Source organism: Sander lucioperca, chromosome 9 (assembly GCF_008315115.2).
Source record: "Sander lucioperca isolate FBNREF2018 chromosome 9, SLUC_FBN_1.2, whole genome shotgun sequence".
Classification (NCBI taxonomy): Eukaryota; Metazoa; Chordata; class Actinopteri; order Perciformes; family Percidae; genus Sander; species Sander lucioperca.
The window spans coordinates 27,680,763-27,703,434 of NC_050181.1; the positions used below are offsets into that span (position 1 = coordinate 27,680,763).

The 22,672-nt window shown below is 41.5% G+C and overlaps 1 protein-coding gene and 1 long non-coding RNA gene across 3 annotated transcripts in view; one reads left to right on the forward strand and one right to left on the reverse strand.

Moving 5' to 3' along the window:
* sema4f (sema domain, immunoglobulin domain (Ig), transmembrane domain (TM) and short cytoplasmic domain, (semaphorin) 4F) overlaps positions 1-19,040 on the forward strand; it is a 56,412-nt gene extending 37,372 nt beyond the window's left edge. The window contains exons 2-16 of one of the 2 annotated variants that reach the window (XM_036005715.1): positions 6,844-6,986; positions 8,055-8,114; positions 11,336-11,434; positions 12,027-12,138; positions 12,263-12,382; positions 12,554-12,708; positions 12,803-12,984; positions 13,352-13,493; positions 13,634-13,847; positions 14,120-14,229; positions 14,358-14,509; positions 14,936-14,988; positions 15,142-15,332; positions 15,585-15,785; positions 18,968-19,040. In XM_036005715.1, coding sequence (XP_035861608.1) covers positions 6,844-6,986; positions 8,055-8,114; positions 11,336-11,434; positions 12,027-12,138; positions 12,263-12,382; positions 12,554-12,708; positions 12,803-12,984; positions 13,352-13,493; positions 13,634-13,847; positions 14,120-14,229; positions 14,358-14,509; positions 14,936-14,988; positions 15,142-15,332; positions 15,585-15,785; positions 18,968-18,982 — 1,949 coding nt within the window. In that variant the 3' untranslated portion in view covers positions 18,983-19,040. Of the gene's footprint in view, positions 1-6,843; positions 6,987-8,054; positions 8,115-11,335; positions 11,435-12,026; positions 12,139-12,262; positions 12,383-12,553; positions 12,709-12,802; positions 12,985-13,351; positions 13,494-13,633; positions 13,848-14,119; positions 14,230-14,357; positions 14,510-14,935; positions 14,989-15,141; positions 15,333-15,584; positions 17,221-18,967 lie in introns of those variants that run through there. The other variant, XM_031288447.2, reaches the window with a different exon arrangement.
* LOC116042289 lies at positions 18,971-19,491 on the reverse strand. Its single transcript, XR_004898417.1, has 3 exons — positions 19,423-19,491; positions 19,175-19,294; positions 18,971-19,089 (listed from the first exon to the last, which is right to left on the reverse strand). It is a non-coding gene; the product is annotated as an uncharacterized LOC116042289 (long non-coding RNA).
* Between the last annotated feature and the right edge of the window lie 3,181 nt (positions 19,492-22,672).

Consider the following 22,672-nt stretch of genomic DNA (forward strand, 5'->3'; position numbering starts at 1 on the left):
TAACTTAAATGAAAAGCCACCTTCAGTGTTGTCGAACACAACTCTTAAATCCCTTAATTCGCTTTTAAAGGTCCTTGAAACTGTGTTGTTTCTCAGTATATTGATTTTCTCGTGAGAAATCGGCTCAGTCACGCACACAGTGACACTCGACTCTGATAGGACAAACTGGTTTTTCATTTAGAAATTCATTTCAGGGGCAAAATCAGTTTTATATTTCATTAAAGTAACCATAAAAAGGTTTTTACAAACTATTACATTTGTTTTGATGGAATTTGCAGACACACTGGCACACAGGCAATCCTTTACCGCCCTAATAAATCCAACGGAAAGGAAAAATAAGCTGTTAGAAGGACTTTGCTACAAGACTCTCTAACATGTGTGTACTCAGCTGTGAGTTAAGAGCGACTTTGTTTGTTTCAGGATCAGGTTTCAGGATCAGGTTAGTTCAGTTTGTTTGGTATGCTGTGATATATCTGTTATATTAAATAAGTTTGTTCCTCATTTAGCTGTGACATTGGTGCATCTATGTAAAAATGTGTCACTGATTTTCATCTTGTGGTCTAATGTAATGCTTCTTCTATTGAGACCTGATTGCTCTAACTGACAACACAATTTAGATTTCAAACAAAATTGGCTACTGCAAATTGTGTCTGTAGTACGTCTCTTTCGATATTGCTCACTGTAACACGATTACTCTACAAGTAAATGAACCAAACCACAGCGGCAAACACTTTAACGAAATTAACCTTTCAACTTCAAGTGTCCATACATAAAATAATATCAGATGTTTCAGCCTTTGTAGCATTCAGCTGCATTGGTATGTAGAGACTGATGCTAGCAGGAGCTTAACGAGGACCAGTTTCTCCGTAGATCTAATGAGCACACGGCTTTGATGCTCTGAGGCTTTTGTTTGGCTCGTTCATTGACTGAAACAAGGCTGAAATTGACCGTGACCACTACAAAGGGAGGCTTGTCTTTCGCCCGCTCTCTCTCTATCTCTGTCCCAATATGTCTGATGTTTTGTCAAACCAAGGTTAGGAAGAAGATATTTTGTCTAAACAGCAGATGCAGGCCAAGCTACTCATCTTTATTTTTGTATTTTAAGTTCACATTCTGAACGCTCCTCTTACTTTAACACACTCTAGAAACAGGATACACTTGAATAGCTGACTTCTGTCATCAATCAAAGCAAAGACAATGAACCACTTAGGAACAATAAGAAGGAGTTAACCAAACATTACACACACACACACAAGCACAATCTCAGTTACCATTTTCATTGTCTGGATGCTGGAACAGGCATTGTATTTGTTGTAAATTATATTCAAATTAAGCTACTGTTTATAATATGTTCAACCATGTCTGTGCAGCTGACAGAAAATATTCAGTGGAAGTCAATTTCATTCTCTAAATATATTGCTACTGGGCCTTTATTTTTAGTGATAATACAGAGGACATACATGCTTTTACTGTAACAATGCCCAAGATGCAATTACGCCCATGAACAGCGGGGGCAGTATGTAAGGAGGAACAGTTAAGTTAGCTCGGCTGCAGAGTCTCAATAAAAGACAATACACAACACCATAGCTTCTATCAATAAAGTAAGAAAATAACAGCTGCTCAGCCATGTTTTACATAGGAAGAATAGTATCATTTATATGAAATATGATAGACAAAGTGTAAAAAATAATTGCACAGGGGAAGAATATGTGCATGTTCACCTGCAGTACAAAAACAATCTTGACATCAGCCTTATTTTTTTTTGGTCTTTTTTGTTTAAAACCATCCCCACAGTTAAGCTTTACGCCTGTGTATAACTGACAGGAGGGTTGTCTCTTTGGATGATGCTAGTTGTCTGCTATCACTCATTATAATGCATGCTAAAGTGTAAGTGTGGAGCAGGGGAGCCCGCTAATGGGTATGCTATCTAATAGGACAATCTGCCAAAGCTGGTGTGTTCTTTAACCTGTGGAGTACATCTGTCTGACTGCTGCGGAACAATTCAGAGGAAACAGCAGCTGGGACACGGCATTGAGCTGAGTGGATGATACGTAGCGCTATAAATGTGTGTTTCTGCAGTGTGTGGGACTGTGTTGACCATGCAGCTGTGTCCTGTCTCACTGTAGGGACTGTGTGTGTGTGTGTGTGTGTGTGTGTGTGTGTGTGTGTGTGTGTGTGTGTGTGGGTGTGGGTGTGTGTGTGTGAGACTGTTGGAGCAGGAGCATGTGTGTGCCTCTTTGCATCTCTTCTCTCCATCCCGTCAGTTTTGATTGACATTTGGAGGAGGAAGGTGTATAATTTATCACTTCCTGGTTGGTCCCATCCCACAATGCCCTGCAGCTAGAGACCAGGGGTTGGCCCCCCAGAGCAAAAGTCAGTTTATTAAACCCTTAATGGACATGCCGCACACACACACACACACACACACACACACACACACACACACACACACACACACACACACACACACTCTGTTGGTCTCTCTCCCTGGCTGCCTCTCAGTCATGTTTAATGTATAATGAATGAATGATTCATGGCAGGGGAGAGGATTTTGTATTTTAGGACTACTTACTCATTTATACTCACACCAGTCGCTTTTTAAAATTATACCCTTGGTGTGATTTTTTTTTTTTTTTTCAGCATGTATGAGGTCGGCAGGTTTTCTAGACACCGGATCATTTTTAAGACGTAGTTCCTCATTTTCTCTTTAATCCTGTGTTTTGTCTATTGTCCCAGCTATATACACGTTATGTCACAGCATGTATAGAGCACTTTAAGTCCTGTGTGGTATGTTCTTTTTTTCAGTGTTGTTCCAAATGTTTTTATTGAGTTTTCTGGAGACATGGCAAAGTCAGTATCAAGAAGTGCTCCTCCTTTTCAGCCACAGCAGGCAGCTGACAAACTGATGAAGCTCTGTACGTGACCTGTCTAACACCGGGTTCTCCTGCCATCCAAAAATGAGACAAAAAAACATAAAAATATGTACAGTAGATTGGGTCATTTTAGTGTTTTGCTACCAAAGACAAAGAGCATATTAACATGGTTTAACCCTAGCCGATTTATTAGACACAGTTCTCGTCTTTGTTCATTTAGTGTACAATAGTACCATCATATTTACTCTAATCTGCAGCACAGTGCATGGATTTTAAAACGATACACACAAAAAGCTGGCCTGCCTTTTCTTTGTTGCAACATGTGTCTTTTTGATAACATTACCACCACACATGCACATCTCCCAGTACACACATCACACACGAATGGCTTCTGTATGTGCACACCACAAAGACACACAGGCAGGAGGTGATATTTGATACGTGGTGGTGAGCTGCGGGCCCCTGCTGTCAAAGAGGAGGCATTTACCCAAACCTGCAGAGTGTCCTCTCTTCCCTTGTGACAATTGTCAAATCAGATTCATTGATAAAGTCCTACTGACAAACAGCTACATATGTCATCATAAAGATAAAAGACAAACAGGAGATGAAAAACCAAAAAATGTCATGACATATTTCTTTTCGAGGCCTGTGTCAGGCCTTTTTCTGTTTTAAGTGTGTGTCTGGATGTTAGAGGTGTGTATGTGACTGTTTGTGACAAGGGCAGATGGTGTAGCTCTAGGAATCATCTCTCTACATTAGGGTGCACAGCAGGTGGAGGCACCGTGTGCATAGTAGTGTGTGTGTGTGTGTGTGTGTGTGTGTGTGTGTGTGTGTGTGTGTGTGTGTGTGTGTGTGTGTGTGTGTGTGTGTGTGTGTGTGTGTGTGTGTCGTCAGGTCCTACACAGCCGGCGAGGACCAGTTTACAAGGACATCTCTCCAGACCTTGCCTTTGGCCTGTGTCACTAACAATCATGTCTACCTTGGTGTGTGTGTGTGTGTGTGTGTGTGTGTGTGTGTGTGTGTGTGTGTGTGCGTGTGTGTGTGCGTGCGCGTGTGCGCGTGTGTGTGTGTGTGTCAGACCAGCAGAAAGACTGCTGTAAAGCTGTAAAGTGAGTTTGAAGAAGTGGTGTCTTTTGGCGATGTGAGGCTGCAGGGTGATTGAAAAGATGGATGGATGACAGCGCAGATAAAGAGAGGTGACAAAAGTATGAAAAAGAAGGAGACAGAGAGAATGAGACGTGGAGGTCTGCAATGTTTTATTGCCTCCCTTCTCATCTCCTTCAGCTTTCATTTGAAGTCAGCTTTGATTGACAGATTGAGGAGGGAAGTGTTTACTTTATTAGCCCAGGGTGTGAAAGTGGAAAACTACAAAAACTTTTAATTAAGAGCAACATGGAACAAAACTTTGCAGATGCGCACATCTGATCAGCAGCTTTGTTGTATTTGAGGAACAGCTAAACAAATGCGTGTGTACAGTATGTGTGCGTCAACCTCTGTCTGTCATATTCATCTGCTTCAACAGACTGGGCTCTCCCTTCTCCTCACATTGGCTGATTTTCAGGAAGTGCAGGCCCTCAGCGAGCAAATCAGAGCGTGTGGCTTGCTATTTAACTGCCTGGAGGCTTTTAGCTGAACAGATGGCTCCTTAGTGAATGAGAAATGACATTCATGTGAAATGTTACGGGAAACAGACACAGACTGACTGGATGAGGGAGTCAGGGGAAGATAAAATGTCTGTGATTCAGTTACAGGCAGATGTCAGTGTGTCGGGGTCTTTTTTCACTTCACAGAACAACACAGACAGGCTCTAAGTGGAAAACCATGTCAACGGCGAGGGTTATTTATCAGAATGTGCTGATATGGTACTCTGAGTTCCATCCACCATAACGGGAACAAAGGATGATCAGACTAGTTTAAATTTTTCAGTCGACAGCTGCCAAATTGGGAGTCATGTTCCTCAAAGGATTTCCCTCAAACTATATTTTCTTTCATGTAATTTGGGAGATGTATCAAGTTCTAATAGTAATTATTGTCCTCCTGTTTTTATCTTGATCAAGGTAAATAAATCAATGTTGTTTTCACCTTGTTTGATCTAACTCCTTTTCCTTTCTCTTTTGCTGTTGAACACACTCCTCTATTCACTACACTGTCTCCTCCTCACCTCTACCTGCAAAATAATATGGGGTGTGTGCATTTCATTTTTGTTCTCTCCTTTCTTCTCACTTTCTCACCTGATAATATTATCAGGTGAGTTAGAAAAGCCAATGCTCTTTGTTCTCCTACCTTTTTATTCTGTTCGATGCCTAGAGCCGTGTGTTTATGGTTACTTAGGAGATAAAGGTTAAAACATCTGAAGAAAAAACTATGTAACCCTTGAAAGAAAAAAGAATGCAGTCCTCTTACCAATGTTGTTATTTTTTATTTTATATATATTTTTTCATAAACACAACAAAACAAAGTTTTGATAACGCTATTGAATCGTGGCTATGATCTGTACAGAGCGGGACATTTTCCGTTGAAAAACTTGTTACCTACTGTATCTTCTGGAGTCTAACTAATCGATAATTGATCGACATGTACATATACACGGATATAGATATATGTGCAATAGGCTAATATTGGTGTAGCTCTAGCTGTCAGATGTTGGTCGTTTTTCACCAGCCACGTGCTTTGTTAGCACATTAAATACAAAATGTTTCGACACATGTAATTGATGATTAACATAGTATCATGTTGTGAGTCTGCTTCTGTTTGTGTTTGCACAAACAGGGGTGTAGGCTTTGTTATTGTCATGTTTCATTAAGTGTTTGATTGTGAAATACACTGAGTAATGTGTGGAATGAGTAATATGTTATCTATTCTTTTGCTCTTGTCGGTCTGTTTGAGGTACAGGTGTGTGTGTGTGTGTGTGTGTGTGTGTGTGTGTGTGTGTGTGTGTGTGTGTGTATGTGTATGAACCTTTCTGGCCTTTTTTATGAGGATCAACAAAGGTCAGCGTTGTAGGACTTCATAAAACTGCTAAGTTCTTCACACACACACACACACACACACACACACAAACCCACACTCCAAAGAAGTTCAGTACACAGCTGTGCTCTTTCCTCCCAGCAGCTGGGACATGAACAGACACACGCACACACACACACACACACACACACACACACACACACACACGCTTTGTCCTGTAGTGGATGATGGAGCAGGATGGAGTAGGATGGAGAGAGCAAACGAGCTGGAACACAAAAGCGTTTGGGATTGGATTCATGGCACAATTTTGAGATTAAAAAGACAAATATATCTGAGATTACACACCATGTATTATGTAAAAGATGAATGCATTATTTATTATATATCATGATTATGCATAATTCAGTTTATTGTATTTCTCCTCAGCACTGGATTTGACTCTGAATCAACATACTGTGTACTAGGAAACTAGTATACATGCCTTAAAATAGAGGCAAATAGATAGAAGCCTAGACGAAAATTTGAAGAATAAAGGAGATAGAAAAAGAAGAGAAACCGAATTGAGTTGATGTTCTTCGTAAATGTGTTAAAAGAGGAAAAGAGAAAAAAATCACAAAAAATAAGGACTTAGAGGATTCAAAGGAGTTGATCTGAAGCTCTGATTGTGTGAGAGGGCAGGGTGAAACAAGGGTTACTCTCATCTCTTATCCCTCCATCCCTCATCTCTTTATCTCTTCAAACCTCTTGCTGGGAATATGGTGTTTGATTAAGTCATCTAATCCTGTCAACCATTTAGTCTTACATGTACACATACATTTATACATGGCTTAAGGAGTCACTAATCATGTTTATTTCAGTTTCCTGCAAACCTCAGGTGCTTCCGGCCCTCTGAGTGCATCTTTTAGAATCATTGTGGGATGATTGACAGCAGCACTGACTTCTCTTGAATGTTGAAAATCTCACCCCCCTATCTTTCTCTTTCTCTCTCTCTTTTGGTCCACAGACACCATTCTTGGTCCGGATAAGCTCCATGGTGTGGCCAACTTCAGCACCTTCCTACTGGACCAGTCAACAGGTATGCTGTTCCTGGGTGCCAGGGATGCCATACTGGCTGTGGACACCAAAAAACTGAACCAACCACGAAAGGTAGGAAGGGTGTGTGTGAGTGTGTGTGTGTGTGTGTGTGTGTGTGTGTGTGTGTGTGTGTGTGTGCGTGCGTGCGTGCGTGCGTGCGTGCGTGCGTGCGTGCGTGCGTGTGTGTGTGTGTCGAGTCGTTGTTCATTATATTTGTCTCAATGTATTATTAACACAGTATTGATATTCTAATAAACTGATTTGGAGGATCATTATCTAACTACTCATTAGATTAAACCAACCAGGAACAGAGAGTTAAAGGAACAACCATTAACCATTTAAGGAAATGCATGTACTGGTATTCACTTTCTTCTCAAGAGTTACATGAACAGATCAGTACCACTCGTAGCTGTACGCTAAATATAAAGCTAGAGTCAGCTGGCCATAACTACATTAGCTAGCTTTGGAGGTGCTGATATTTGTTTGGTTCTTTAAACATTTGGACAAAGCCTGGCACACTCTCTGTTTCCCCCTGCTTCCTATTCTCCAGTCTATGCTATGCTAAGCTAAGCTAACTGCCTCCTGGCTGTGGCTTCCTACTTAATGTACAAACATGAGAGAGGTATCCATTTTTTTCATCTCTCTGCAAGAAAGTGAATAAGCACATTCACATTCACAAAAGCACATTCACAAAATCTTTAAGTACTCCTTTAAGGGCTACTATCAATACTGGTAGGGAGAATAAACAAAGGAGTAAGGCTCAGACTGGCCTTTGGATGTCATTTGTATAATTTACCGACAACTTATGAGTTTCTCTCTCTGTCACAAGAATAAAAAGAGAAATATTCTGAGCACATTTCTATAGAAATTGGTCTGAGGCCGAAGAGCAATTAATTAGATTTATAATTGTGATGATTAGTATTAATGTTTGCAGGGCCAATTTTCTGATTTTAGAGTAGTGTTTGCAGAGGTTAGGACTCCCTGGGTGATTAACCGTAAATGCATTTTACTGTTAATTGTTGTTAATTGCTAATTGACTAATTGGTGAAAATAAAAGAACAGGACTACTAATCAGCTACTGATAAGCAAGTGGCTAATGACTTATCTAAAACTCTCTGTCTCTCTTTACTCTTGTTCCAGATTGTTTGGGATGTGCCAGAGGAAAAAAGGAGGTCTTGTGTGGCAAAGGGAAAGACGGAGGTGAGAGCTGTGTGTGTGTGTGTGTGTCACAAGTCCGTGCTGTTAGGCATTGGATGGGAAGTTCTGGGACTTGTGCCAAAACCTCGTCAGGGGTGTGGGTGTGGGTGTGTGTGTGTGTGTGTGTGTGTGTGTGTACAAAATGAGTTTAGAGTGGTGTATGTGAAGTCACAGATGCCCAGTAACAGTCTATGGAAACAGATTAAATAGAGCGTACTGTAAACTCAAGCTGTACATCTCATTATTCTTAGACTACAATAGGACATGAACCAAACTGCTCACACTAATCTAACTGTACACTGGAACTATATGTGTTGAGTAATGTCTTAGTGATCCATTGGTTCTGCAGTTTACCGGGCAGTACCAGGCTGATATAGAGCATCATAATGTAGCCCTGGAATGACCTGATTACTCTCGAAAAATGCCTGAAAAAGGCCTTTAGTCCACAAATTTAGGTCAAATCAAAAGATAAACAAAGCTGATGGAAGCACAGTGTATTGACAGAACAGAAGTGCAATTAGATTTGACCCGTTTTATACAGTCATCATCAGCACAGTTTTCTGCTGAGGTCACCGTGTTTTTTCTGAGAAGATATTGATTACAAGATTACATGTGAGTCTGAAAGATTAAGAAAAAGGGGATAGGGAAGGAAACAGGAAGGGGAGGAATGATAGATAGGAGTGAAGGATGAGGAGCACTGATGCAAGACCAAGAGAGAATGCAGTGCAGGAGATAAAACATTAGATTAGAGAGACAAGACAATAGGCTCAACAAGAAACTACCTTGAAGTTGACCCAGGGAGACTGAAATTTAATGTCAACATTTGATTGTGAGACAGAACAAACAGTTGACTCATCAGTGATTATTATTTGGTGTTGACTGGAGAGTTGTTTTCCTGTCATAGAATACACACAGGTTTGTTGTCTTTCAACACTTAAAATGTTACATGAGGTTAATAGGCTTAGACTGATTGACACACAGGCCAAGATTAGCTTTTGCACTCTCAGGGTAAAATGAATGCTGACAATTTCACTGTGGTATAGAAAGACACTGTGGAACAGACAGAACATCAGTCAGCATTGTGACAACATAAACAAAGAAAGCTCATTCACCTGCACTTTTTACTATTAATCTAAAGTTTCCATACTTAAGACCTGCATTAATTGATTTCTTTGGACACTTAGTGGCAGTGCAACAAGCTGTAAACACAAGATTGATACTCGGGGTGCATGATATATCGACTCAAAATCGTTATCGCGATATCACGTCGCGCGATATTATCAAAAGTGTTGCGATAAGTATGCAATACTTTTTATATTTATTTGTATTGTTTCTAATATGTCCTGTTCTGTAGACATGCTTTTTATTTATTGTTTTTATACTGTCCAACCAGTAAAACATGTCATGTTCTGTAGACATGGTCCTTATTTATTTATTCATGTTGGACCAGTCCAATATGACCGTCAGTTAAAATAAACCTTGTTTTGTAAGAAAACTTGTTTTATTTGTTATGAATCTATTTTGATGCGTTTTCCCATAACTTTTGTAATTTTACATGTTTAAAAATATCGAAATTAATATCGATATCACAATATTCATAATCGATATCGCAATATCACATTTTGTCAATATCGTGCAACCCTAATTGACACATAATTGCCTCGTAAAGTTGTTCTTTCTAACGTGCTAGCAATCAGTGACATATCCAGCAGACACAGAGTAGCTTTAGAATCGTTTAGAGTTGTTATTCTACGCTAAAAAGGCTACGTAAAGCTGTGGGGTTCGTCACTATGGACAGCACTTTTTACTTTACGTGTAGTCATTTCATCCATTCATAATATGAACATATTAATTATAGCAGCTTTAAGAAAAGAGCAACATTATGTCTGACAATAAAAATACAGATGTGTGTTATGGTAATATGACTTGATATGGCTATAGATGGTACAGCGTCAAAAAGCTGAATCTGGTAGAGTAACAACTCTCTTGGAGGAAAAGCCACCTTATAACATTATAAAACATAATGAGTTCTACTATTATCTCTAACACATTAAAATAGAATAGTATTGAACGGAATAGAGCCATTGGATTCACCCCATGCCAGATTGTGAATGAAGCTTATTAGTACGAATGAGGTTAATTTGGACCAATGAAATAGCTAATCCCAAGCTGATCCCATTGTTGCCAGCCTGAGCTCTCGCTCTCTCTCTCTCTCTCTCTCTCTCTCTCTCTCTCTCTCTCTCTCTCTCTCTCTCTCTCTCTGGCTCTCCGTCCGTCTCTTGGGACAGGCTGGTGGTGGGGTGGTGGGGGCTGATGTGGGTGACATGATCTGGGCATCAGAGAGGATCAGGTCCCTGCGGCGGAGGTGACTCAGGCCTGGAGCTCACCCAAGATGGCACGCAAAGACACACACACACACACACACACAGACACACACACACACACACACACACACACACACACAGACACACATGCACACACACACACACACACACACACACGCACACACACACAAGCATACTGAATTCTGCCTGCGTCATGGTTTCAGAGCAACTGGGAAGGAACAATGGGGGTGTTTTTCCATTATAGCTGCAGACTGAATATATGCGCGTGCAAAGAAAGGAACCTACAAAGGGGAAACAAATGTGGGTTTTTGTGTATTATTAATGCATGAAAATGAGTGGTCTTAAATTGCAGTTTGCATATTAGCGTGAGTTAGTATGGATGGTCTCTGCTGGTAACAATGGGGGTCTCAAGTGTCTCTCCCATCAGTGGGGGTCTCCAATTTCCAATCAGAAGCATTGATGCTCCATCTGTTCTCAGAATCCACTCCAACCTTTCTCCTCAAGCTCACTGTGGTTAATACAGTACCACTTCTGTTCTGATTTTGGTTCTAAAACTCATAGTCACAATATCAACATCAATTTAAATAAATAATGCTGGTATATATTTTAGACCATTGCATATTTTATCATGTATCCATCTAATCATTTTAACTGAAAGTGAACCTCCTCTTTTACATATTTAAAATGTGTTATGATCCTGAAGCTGACCCAGAGCATTGATCATCTAATGCAAAATATTTAAATGGATACTAATACACTAGCGAGTTTTTAGAAATTCTTATTCTAATTTAGAATAAGAATTTCTATTCTAAAATTGAACCTGGTGGTAAAAACTCTTTTGGCTTGTTTTTATATCTGGGCGTTTGTCTCCCCCTGCAGGTCGACTGCAACAACTACATCCGTCTGCTGGAGTTCCTTGGCGACGGACGCATCTACGTGTGTGGCACCTATGCCTTCGACCCCCAGTGTGCCTTCCTGGTTAGTGTGTGTGTGTGTGTGTGTGTGTGTGTGTGTGTGTGTGTGTGTGGCCTTCCTCCTGTTAGTCCGTGTCTGCATGTGTGAATGTATATTTGAGTGAGACCTTATAGGACAGATCTATGCCTGAAGATTTATCACACAGCTGCACACACAGCTGCAGCGCACTATAATACCAAACTGGTGTGTGTTTGCTTGCATGTGTGTTTTTGCACCTACAGTATGAGCATTAAGATCTGCAAATTAATCTCTGTGACAAGTTCCCACACTCATTCACACCCCAAGTCCTTCACCAAAGGGACAGGCAGAAGGGCACACACACACACACACACACACACACACACACACACACACACACACAGTTATCCCACCACTGCAGTGCATTATTTAACATTTACACTTATTATTTTTCAGACTCCACTCAAACACTTTTCCTCTGTACTGTAAGTGACATTTTCTAGAAGGTACTTTAAGCTCTAAAGTCACTAAAGCTTTTAGCATAAAAGCAGGAAAGAGCATAATTATAGTGTATAATTTTAAACAGACAACCCGTAGAGATTAAATTGAAACTAACTTCTTCTCTTTCTTCCTGCAGGAGCTCTCCTCCTTCACCCTGGAGAAAGCCGAGGATGGAGGGGTGAAGATGGAGACGGGGAAGGGCAAGTGTCCCTTTGAGCCCAGTCAGCACTACACAGCTGTTATGGCAGGTGGGACAGTATCACTGAATGTTTGACTAGTGGACTGATTAATCTGCTTGTGTGTTTGTTGTCTGGTTGACCAGAATTTCAGCCTGATCCAAGGTTCTAACTTCTCTCTCTCTCTTTTGTCTAGCTGGTACCCTGTACACAGCAGCCACCAGTAACTTCCTGGGAACGCTTTTCGACATCTCCCGGGCAACGGGCGCTGAGCAGGAGCGCATCCGAACCGAGCGATCCATCAACTGGCTGAGTGGTGAGACACACATGCACGCTTGCACACACTCACTCACTAAACCCCCGTATGCACTTATTTGACACGTAAAGACACAAACACACTTTCATTTACAATGACCATGGTCATACTCTCCCACAGGAAAAAGTCAAATTGTGTGTGTGTTTGTGTGTGTGTATGTGACTTTCTCAGACCCAGAGTTTGTGAGCTCAGCCTTCATAAAGCAGTCTGCAGACAGCAACCCGACAGGAGACGATGACAAAATCTATTTCTTCTTCACTGAGGTGGCCAAAGAGTATGATCTCTACACCAAAGTCAAAGTGCCCAGGGTGGCACGAGTCTGCAAGGTAACCCAACGTCATGATTGAATCACTGGTCAAATGACGGATCGATGGCCTCATGAATTCACTGTCGGGCGTGTGTTTCTTCCCGGCTGTTCAGTCCGATGTCGGAGGGATGAAGACTCTGCAGCGGCGTTGGACCACCTTCCTCAAGGCCCAGCTGGTGTGTGAGGACAAGCCCAGCGGTCAGCGCTACAACGTCCTAACTGATGTTTTCACCACGCAACACACACCAGGCGACCCCAGCAGCACACACTTCTATGGAGTATTCACCTCCCAGTGGTAAGCTGAGGAGCAAGCAAGGGGGAAGGGGAAAGCACAGCTTTTTTGTTATATTTCCCCCCCCCCCCAAGAGCCAAGAGCAGGCATTTAGTGCAACAGTGGCAAGGAAAAACTTCCTTTTAGGCAGAAACCTTGAGTGGTGAGGAAAAAAACTAAATTAACTCTTAAAGCAACACTATGTAACTTTTAGCTGCAGCTGTAGTTAGCTCCAATGAGACAACCTGTAGGGGGACCGAAGCGGGAAAAGTTACATAGTGTTGCTTTAATGACTTTTTCCATTCATCCCAACCCCACACACACACACACACACACACACACACACACAAAGTAGCATGGCTTAATGTTAACCAACCATTCATCTTCTTAGGGAGCGTGAGGAGTTGTCAGCAGTGTGTGTTTTCAGTCTGTCTGACATCAGCAAAGTGATGGACGGTCCCTTTAAAGAGCTGAAGAAGACCTGCGAGAACTGGATCAACCCAGAACCTGTCCCCACACCAAGGCCTGGCCAGGTACTAAACTGTACAACCACATGCAACGACTGCAGATGTACTATTACCAGCTCTACTTTACACTATGCCTTTCATTATTAGATGAACGTGAATGACTCAAACATTAGTTGTTTTTTCTCCTTTTCCCCTACATCTTTTAGTGTTTGAACACTGCTTTGAAGGAAGAGGGGTTCGAGTCCTCCCTGACACTTCCCGACAAGGTGTTGACATTTGTGAGGGACCACCCTCTGATGGAGAACAGTGTTACTGCAGCGCCGCTGCTGGTCCGGGAGGGAATCAGATACACCAAGCTGGCTGTTACGCAGACGGGCAGCGGAGACCAGCGGAGGGGGGCAGTGCTGCACCTTGGAACAGGTGAGGAGACAAGGATGCAGGGATAAGAAGAAAGGAAACAATATAAAGGAAGAAAATTTTAAAAAAAAACTCAAGTTGGCTGGCTAATTAATCCTAATTTAAAATAAATAAACTAATTGATACGACAGATTAAATACTTTCAAAAAAAAAAAATCAATCAAAATTGTATGACCGTCCTCAATTAATGTAAATACATTTTGATATGAAATAAACTATATTCAATATTGTAAATAAAACAAAAATAAATGATGTGTGTGAAATGTGTGTTGCAGACCGTGGGGAGCTCCACCGGGTGGCAGTAGTGGGCCAGAACACCACCTTACTGCAGGAGATTCCTCTGTTCCCCTCACAGGAGCCTGTCAACAATATATTACTGCACCAGGTATTTGCACATTTGTTCACACACATACTGCACAAGCACACACACAGAGATGCATTTATGAATCTGCAGTGCTCATAAATATATGTTATATTGCTCAGTGTCTCTGTAATGGTTCCCTGTGTTTCCAGGGCTGGGCTCTGGTGGGCAGCCCTCTGTCTCTGGCTCGTGTCCAGGCTGAAGGCTGCGCTCTGTATCCCAGCTGTGAGGTGTGTGCCAGAGCCCGAGGACTGGGCTGTGTGTGGAGCACAGAGGAGGAGGCCTGCAGGCCCACAACTGCAGAGTGAGTACTACAGGAATATCACAGAGAACTGGAAACCTTCCAAAAATGAAAAGCAAAGGCGGAGAGCATTTTCTAACCCAGTATTTGGGTTAGAAAATGAAAGTAACAGGTTTTATTTATATTTTGTTCATTCATTATCCTGTATTTGTTTCAACCCTTTACAAATACTAAGATTCTCCACATTAAAGTCTTGTAATTATTTAGCGAACAAACAGCAAAAAAGAAAGAAAAATAAAAACATTGGCCACAAAAAAGAAGTAAATCTTTGCAATTTCTGTATTAATCACTTATCAAAATTGGAACCGATAACTATATATTGATTGACTAATCAATTTGAAGATATATTTAGAAAAGTATGCACCAAGGAAAGTAGTTTTACTGCTAATACTCTGATGCATAAAATGCGACAAATTTTTGTGTCTCCAGGCCTGGTCCAGGTGATATGGTAGACAACGCCTTGAAAAAGTGTGCTATACAGGGTAAGTGTATCTCATTTTTATCATGCAAATGTCAAGTTTATCAATGATTTCAAACCTGTGTTTATATATATATATATATATATATATATATATATATATCCGTTTCTCTGTTATTCAACTGTGTTCTGTCTCCCTGCTTGTTGTCTCCTGCAGGGCGTTGCAGCCCGTCCATGAGGGAGCTGCGAGTGTCTCTGGGTCTGCGCCTCCTGTTGCCATGTGTCCAGCTGTCTCCCAGGCCCTGTAGCTGGGAGCATCCTCCCCACAGACACACCAGGCAACACCACTCAGACCTGGAGGTGACTGTCACAGAGGACAGCCTGGGGAAATACATCTGCACGTGCCAGGTACACAGCAAAAACAGAGGCAAAACTTAGCATAGCATAAATGTAGTTACCCTGCTCCACTTTTTTACACAATTAGAAATTGAATTGAAAAGAACTGGAAACTCCTACTACTTACTGCAAAGTTCCCCCCATTTTATTTTATTAATAAAATAAATGTTGTTATTAAAAACTGTCAGATACATATTTGATTTAAAAGCGGAGCTCTAACAGATCAAGCAACTTCTTGTTCTCTGTCATGTTGCTCTTCTCCAGGAGACGGGACAAGGTAGCAGAGACCCCACCCCCTGCCGCAGAGCAGCCTATCAGCTGACACTAGAAGCCCCCAGTGCTGGAGGAACCGTGGCGACAGCAGGAGGCCGTCACGTCCTGGCAATCTACATCCTTTTCTTCGTCTTGGGTTTAGCGTTTGGTTTATTTATCCTCTACTTTGTGACCCACCGGCGCAGCATTTCCCTCCATGGTCACCACCTGCCAGATAATTCGCTGTCGTCAGAGAAGGGGCGGGACTTGCTGGGCTCCTCAGCCACGCCACAGTCCCCTAGCAGTGCCAGTCTGCTGTCCGAGGGATTTAGATTGACAGAAAAACGTAACGGGACGTCAACCTCAAACACGACTACAACGCTCCTCAGCAACCAGGGGAATGGTGGTCACCATGGCAACAGCTACAGCGGCACCCTGATCCATAGCAACCCCAGCAATGGCCATGGGAATGCCCTGTATGCCAACTGCAACACAAGTAGCAGCGGGCTTAAGTTCGCCTCCGAAATATTAGCTGCAGACTTGCTGGATGGAAGGACGGGGGAGAGGGAGAGGGGGAGGCCGGAGGGGGTTGAGAGGGAGTCGGGGGAGGGGGACGAGGTGGATGAGGGGTTGGGGGATAGGATAGGGGAAGGAATAAAAGGACTGGAGGAGGAGTTGGCCAGCTTTCCCATGTTTAAATCACCAGCACCGCTAGCTAAATGTGAAGAAAGTTCGATATGAAAAGGTGATATAAATGTTGATTGCACCATTTTGCATCCTGCAACAAACTGGATACTACCAAGGGGAATACAAAATGGCTACTGCCAAATGCCTTTGAATGGGAGCTGTGGCATGAAGAGAGACTACAGAGAGACTACAGAGATATATGAGAAATATATGATAAGTTTATGTCTAAGCATGTGAAAGAGGAAACATGTTACGGTGTTGTGAGTAATTCAAGATGAGAGCCACAGCTAAAGAAATGTGTCAGATGTAATATAAAATGTAAATATGAGCAGTCTCCATGCACCGAAATGTCTACATGTGGAGACAGTGAAAAAGCCATATTGTCTTTCTCCTTAACTTCCGTTGTTGTTGTTTGCTCTCTCATTCTCTTCTCCTGATGGCACTACAAAAGCTTTGAATCTCAGCACCGCTCGCTTTCTCCATTTCTATTCCTCTCTCTGACACGCCACTCAAATCCCAGACCTTGACAGGTCCAAAGGCACCAAAGGACTGCTGAGCCATAGACTAACCAGTCAGACTGCACTGGCTCTGAGCTCCAAACAGAAAGATGTCACTGTCTGAGACTAAAGAACCATAAAGAGACCCTCAGTTGGTCTTTAGTGACCGTGGCCTGCTTACACTGGATGCTTAAGGAGGATGATAGGGTTCAGGGTCACCTATCAGATTTGTGTCAGTGTGGAAAGCTCAAGATGCACAGCAGATGTGTCACTTTTCACTTTCACAGTTAATGAGACAGAGGGCAAATGATTTCCAAAAGGATGTGAAATGCATTTAAGCCTAACGGAGTGGACCTTGCCAGACACAAAGCCACCATCACCTCGTTTTGTGAGTGTGGAACTGAAACAATGTATTGTTTTTTGTCATGTTTTTGTAATAAAGCCTAAAAAAAAGTTGCCGTTAACCGGGCATCACTGTTTCCATACTGTCTGGTGAAAATCGGCATGTGAGAAAGATCTGAAACAAATAGTGTCGACTGCTGCCCCGTTTACACGAAGGGAAGACGCAGATATTTTCCTGCGGTTTGGCCTCTCATTTACACGAAAACCCCGTTTTTATCACAAAAAACGATTATTTCTAAAAACTCCGGCCAAAGTGGAGATTTTGGAAAACTTCGTTTGCACGTTTGCATGCAAACGGAGGTTGAGGCAGCCGAGGAAGTGAAGAAGAGAAGAGAGAGGAAGTGATTCGTTGCTGTTGTTGCTATTTTCAGGATTCTGGCTAACGTGGGCTTGAGCTTCTTGTTACACTGCCACCTACAGGTTTGGCATGCTCTTGACGGCATTGACGGCATATATATACACGGGAACACTTTTCTGAAAACTGACAGTAGTGCACAATGTTATTTTTGAAAACGGAGAGGTTGAAATGTCCGTTAATGAAAATAGCCAGCCACGTGTAAACGTAGCATGCTTCTCATGCTTCCCAGAAATGGACCAAACCTCTAAGTAATTTCTGCAATTTGCAACGGTGTGTGAATGTGTCTGTGGCTGAGAGTGCTTGTACATTTTTGTAAAGATGTGAAATACAATGATTATACCTAAAGAATCAATATCACCCACATGCACTTGTAGTTTTCATCTTTGACATCTGCCACAGTAATAGTTTAATTAGCAGTAAAAGATCTTTAAAGTTTGACATTTGGGGAAATAGGCTGCACTTTGTTGCTAAGAATTCGATGACAAGCTTAATACTAACCTGCATGAAGCTACAGCCAACAGCTGCTTAGCTGAGCTTAGCTTAAAGACTAGAAACTGGTGAAAACAGCTAGCCTGGCTCTTTCATCAATTACATGTTTGTAGCATCTTTTATGCTAAGCTAACAAGTTGCTGGCTGTCACATCATACGTCACAGGCTGTTTCTGTGATTCCCAGGGGTCAATTATATTATCCTGTCCTAAAAAGAAAGTGGAACAGGCTGAAATGTTGTTGGGTCCATGTACGTTTGATTCGTTGAGTTGAAACCATCAAGCAATTCTCCAGGCCTTCTGTAGCCAAAAAGCCTGAAGTCCCCCTCATAGAGCTTGTACAGCTTCCTCCTGTCCTCTAGAGGCACTGTGCTGAACCAGTCCAACACAGAAGCAGGGGAAGTCATGTTTTCATAGGAAGGAGGGAACTTGATGTCGTCCTCCAGCTTTAACATCTTCAGCAGCTGTCCAGCGTCCTGTTGAAGAGTCTCCAGATGGCCAACGGAATCATACCTGAGAGGTAAAACAACCCAATGTCAAACTACAGCTGAAATTATTTTGTAGTAACATTCAAGTCATGGTAATTTGTGGACGTTAAGAAGCATTCCAACAATTTTACACGGCAAGATCAGTTTACTCATGAGAAGTACCAGCCAGCCTGTTAAACAGTTTACATTTTGGGGTCTACTTGCATTATGGGAAGTCCAGGGATTTGGAGCTTGACCCATTCTAGCTACTAAAAGTCAGCTGCAGCAATGATGACCATTTTTTTAATTTGTCTCTTGGTCACCAAGTACAGTTTAAAATATCACAAGATGAAAAGAACAACAAGGCTAAGCTAAATTAGTTTTCAATTTGATCAATTCAGGGAACAAACTTTAAGGTCCGACATTAAAATAGCTAAATGAAAAAATGGCCTGTACATCTGCCTCCAGTGGGGTTCAAAGGGCTGTTTCTCCACTGTCTGGAAAAGTTTTGATAGAAGTACTCATCGTGCCACTGCAGGAACTTGTCTTTGTAGGTGGAGATGAGTCGGGTGAATGGGTCCCGGACAAACAGGAACTTGGTGTAGTTTTTCAGCTTTGCCTGTAGTCAACAACAACAACATGTTAACATCTACTTTCTGTCTGTTTGTAACTTTAGGAACACCTCTAATGTCATTGTGACTGACCTCAATCTCTGCTCTTGGGAAAGTGTTTAGGTAAATGAGCTTGTCGATGTCATGGGTGTCAGGATATGGCTTGGTCTGGTTCAGGGCAAACATTACCCTCTTCCAGTTGGTACATGCCACCTGTAGATAACAACAAGACTAAGAGTCTACAGTGGCAGTGTACATAAGTGACATTCTTTAACAGTTGTGAAAGATGCATGTCTACATTGTGTACTTTAAGTGCGTTGTGTGTGTGTTAGCAATATTACCTTGGGAATGAAGCAGTGTTTGTCATCCACAATTAGGTTCTCCAGCTCTTCTTCACTCAAGTCATCTAAACTCTAAACTTATTTCCATTAGAGTAAAAGAAGACATGGAAGCAAAATGGACCAAAATCTCTATATTGACCACAACATGAAAAAAAGTGTCCTGCATTAAACAGTATCTTCATTGTTTTGATCGTAGGCTCCTCATCTAACATATTATATCATATATCATTATTGGTGCAGTGATTTTTCCTGTAAAATTGACAAAATTGCAGCAACAGCCTTTTCCAGTTTAGTGTAAAGATTTTGGTTGAGAAGCGTTATTTGTTCCACACCAAAACACCAAAAGAATTAAAATGATTTAGTGCCATTTGCAAAATAAACAAAGCTATGTCCCTCTCCTTGGTGCAGTCACTTATTCTAAATATATACTTGAAACTAGTAGCATAGAAAACACGCAGAGTTTCCTTTGTGATTAACCGGGTGAATACTAAAAAGTCTGTGTGTGAACTGATTATTTTGTTCAGTATTTATTAAATCTATTAAACAATTGCGTAAGGGAAATAAATTGGCAAGGTAGTTAGAGTTGTGTTAATATATTTAACATTTTGTTTAAATTTAAAAAAAAATATTCTTTATTAACTATTAGGCCTTTTTTTTTCCTTGAGCCCCTGCCGCCCAAAATGTCTGTGCACGTCCCTGCTCTCTGCTGTGATGAGAATAAGAATGCATTGCAGCTGTCTGAAATTATTAGAGCTAAAGTAATTCAGGCATTGGTGGAAGCCACATGCCAAACATTTGTCTCTCTCAAAGTCCCACACAGCTAAAGAAATGTTACATTAAATGTGAGCCACGATAATCCCAAAGTAATCAGGGGTGAGGTCGCATCTTCACCATCTACTAATCCATTTACTTACCCCACTTCATTTTACAGGCAGGGAAAACAAGTGCAAACAAAGCATTAACCAGGGACAGGATACACAGCAGGAACAGTGAGGAATTCACACACACTAGAAACACATTATACCTCTCATTTCTGGTAACACGTCCCATCGGAAGAAGAACATCATGATGACAAACATGGATCCCAAAAATCCGAGGAGCACCACGAATCCTCTGGTCCATGGTGCCATGGTGGCTGGAGCTGTCAATGGACCAGAAATAATGAAAGGACACTCAATGTACAGAGCTTTAAGAAGGTATAAGAAGTAGATGATTTACAGTAAAGCCATTATCCCTCATTTATTTCCTCCTAATAGTGTGTAAATACTAATCTAGATGCACATCACGTTGCATCAAGATATTGACTGTGATTTTTCACAAACACATTAGTAGGGCTGCTCCCTCTTAGTCGATTAGTCGTTTTGGTCTTAGTCAACTAAGATTTCTTTAGTCGATTAGTCATGTTTTATGCTTTTTTCATGCTGAATGACTTATTTCCATGAAACGTATGAGCACATCTCTGGTAAACACAAGTATTAAAGTGGTGCTTTTGCATGACTCTTTGCAGAGAAACTCAGATTTACAGCTCTGTCGATTAAATCAACTAATCGATTAGTCGATACGATTGAATGATTGTTAGTCAACTAAGAATTTCTTTAATCGAGCACAGCCCTACACACTAGTGCATTCTGGAACACACCTGTTGACTTCTTGGCCTCCTGTATTGCTGCTTACAGCTTTCTCCAGAACCTTTTGTACCCGCAAATAACTTACCGAAGCCATCAAAGCACTTAATATGGAACTTAATTGTCACTCCAGATTTACTTCATATAAACACATTAGGCCTATACAACTACTACATTTACCTGACAGAATGTTGCAGATTCCACTCGAAAATGTAGATGGACCCCCTGCCACACCAAATTTAGGATCAATGAGTGCTTGCATTAGGACATAACGTGAGTTTAGGTGAGAACACTTCTTTACTCACCACTTGTCCCTAACATCTTCATTTTAAACATTACACCATCTTATGCTCTACATTTGTTCAGGTTGCTATAATATAGCATTGCATCACTTACCATCCCCAGTTTGTTTGTGTTAGCATCTATCTAATAAAGCGGGACGCCTCTGTGTATGTCTATACGTCTCTCTGCGTCGCAACTCTCATGTTGAATAAGGTTGGAAAAAAAGGCCCTATGTAACGCTGGCTTTTCCGTGTCTATTATTTCACTACGAGGAAACTCAATAAAAAGCCATTTGCCAACACTAAATAGGCTATCAAACCAAAACCAAACACTATATCGTATTAAGTTGCTGTGAGCTGTAGCCTACATTCACCACTTCTAAACACAGGCAGAACATAACCTAATATTGCAGCTTCGATCCTACACAGCGCTGTGCAATGCGAGACAATAATCTCTGAGCTGACTGGCCAAAGACAGCGGTTTTCATCAGACTCACCCTGGGTCCGGTTAATTAAGTGTAGTCTACTGCAAATTTATAACACTAATAACATTAATGTTGGCAAAATACCCTCGCGAATCAAATCCCTACTTCAACAGTTAACCGTCAAACCACTAAAACTGTATGGAATGACACACACACACACACACACACACACACACACACACTTTTGAATCTGAAACGTTCTCTCTCAGGTAAATATAGTAGTACAATGTCTTCCTCTGATGTAGAAGTAGCCTACACTGAAAGTCAGTGGAGTTGCATATTAAGTGATTTGGGGTCCTTCTGTAAGTCACCACAGGCCAAGCAATCGGCCCAACAGGCACTGCACTAGTTATATTAAAGTTGGCATTAAGGATCATGAGTCAATTAAAGCAAACACATAACCATGAGGTACTTTCACTTTTCTTCATTATGTTGCAGGTTTGAACAGTGTTTAATCATGCGTTCCTTTGTTCATACTCACAAAGCAGGACAACTTATAACTTATAAAACGAGGGATTAGAAAGTTTGTAACTACACCAGAAGTATATTTAAATAACACTTGCCTGATACCGCACGATAGCGCAGTAGTATCTATCAGGCAAGTGTTATTTAAATATACTTCTGGTGTAGTTACAAACTTTCTAATGCCTCGTTTTATAAGTACAGAAACTACTGTAGAAGTTTGGTATCATTCCGGGCATTATTAGTGGGGTAATTTACGAGATACAAACGTGGATCCATTAGCGCATGCATTAAGCTAACCAGCTGATAACACTAACTCAACCAACGTTATAACAAGGGAAAAAAGCTTATGGGGGGTTGTTTGGCTCGAGGTCAAGGTGCAAAGCAGCCTAGGGTG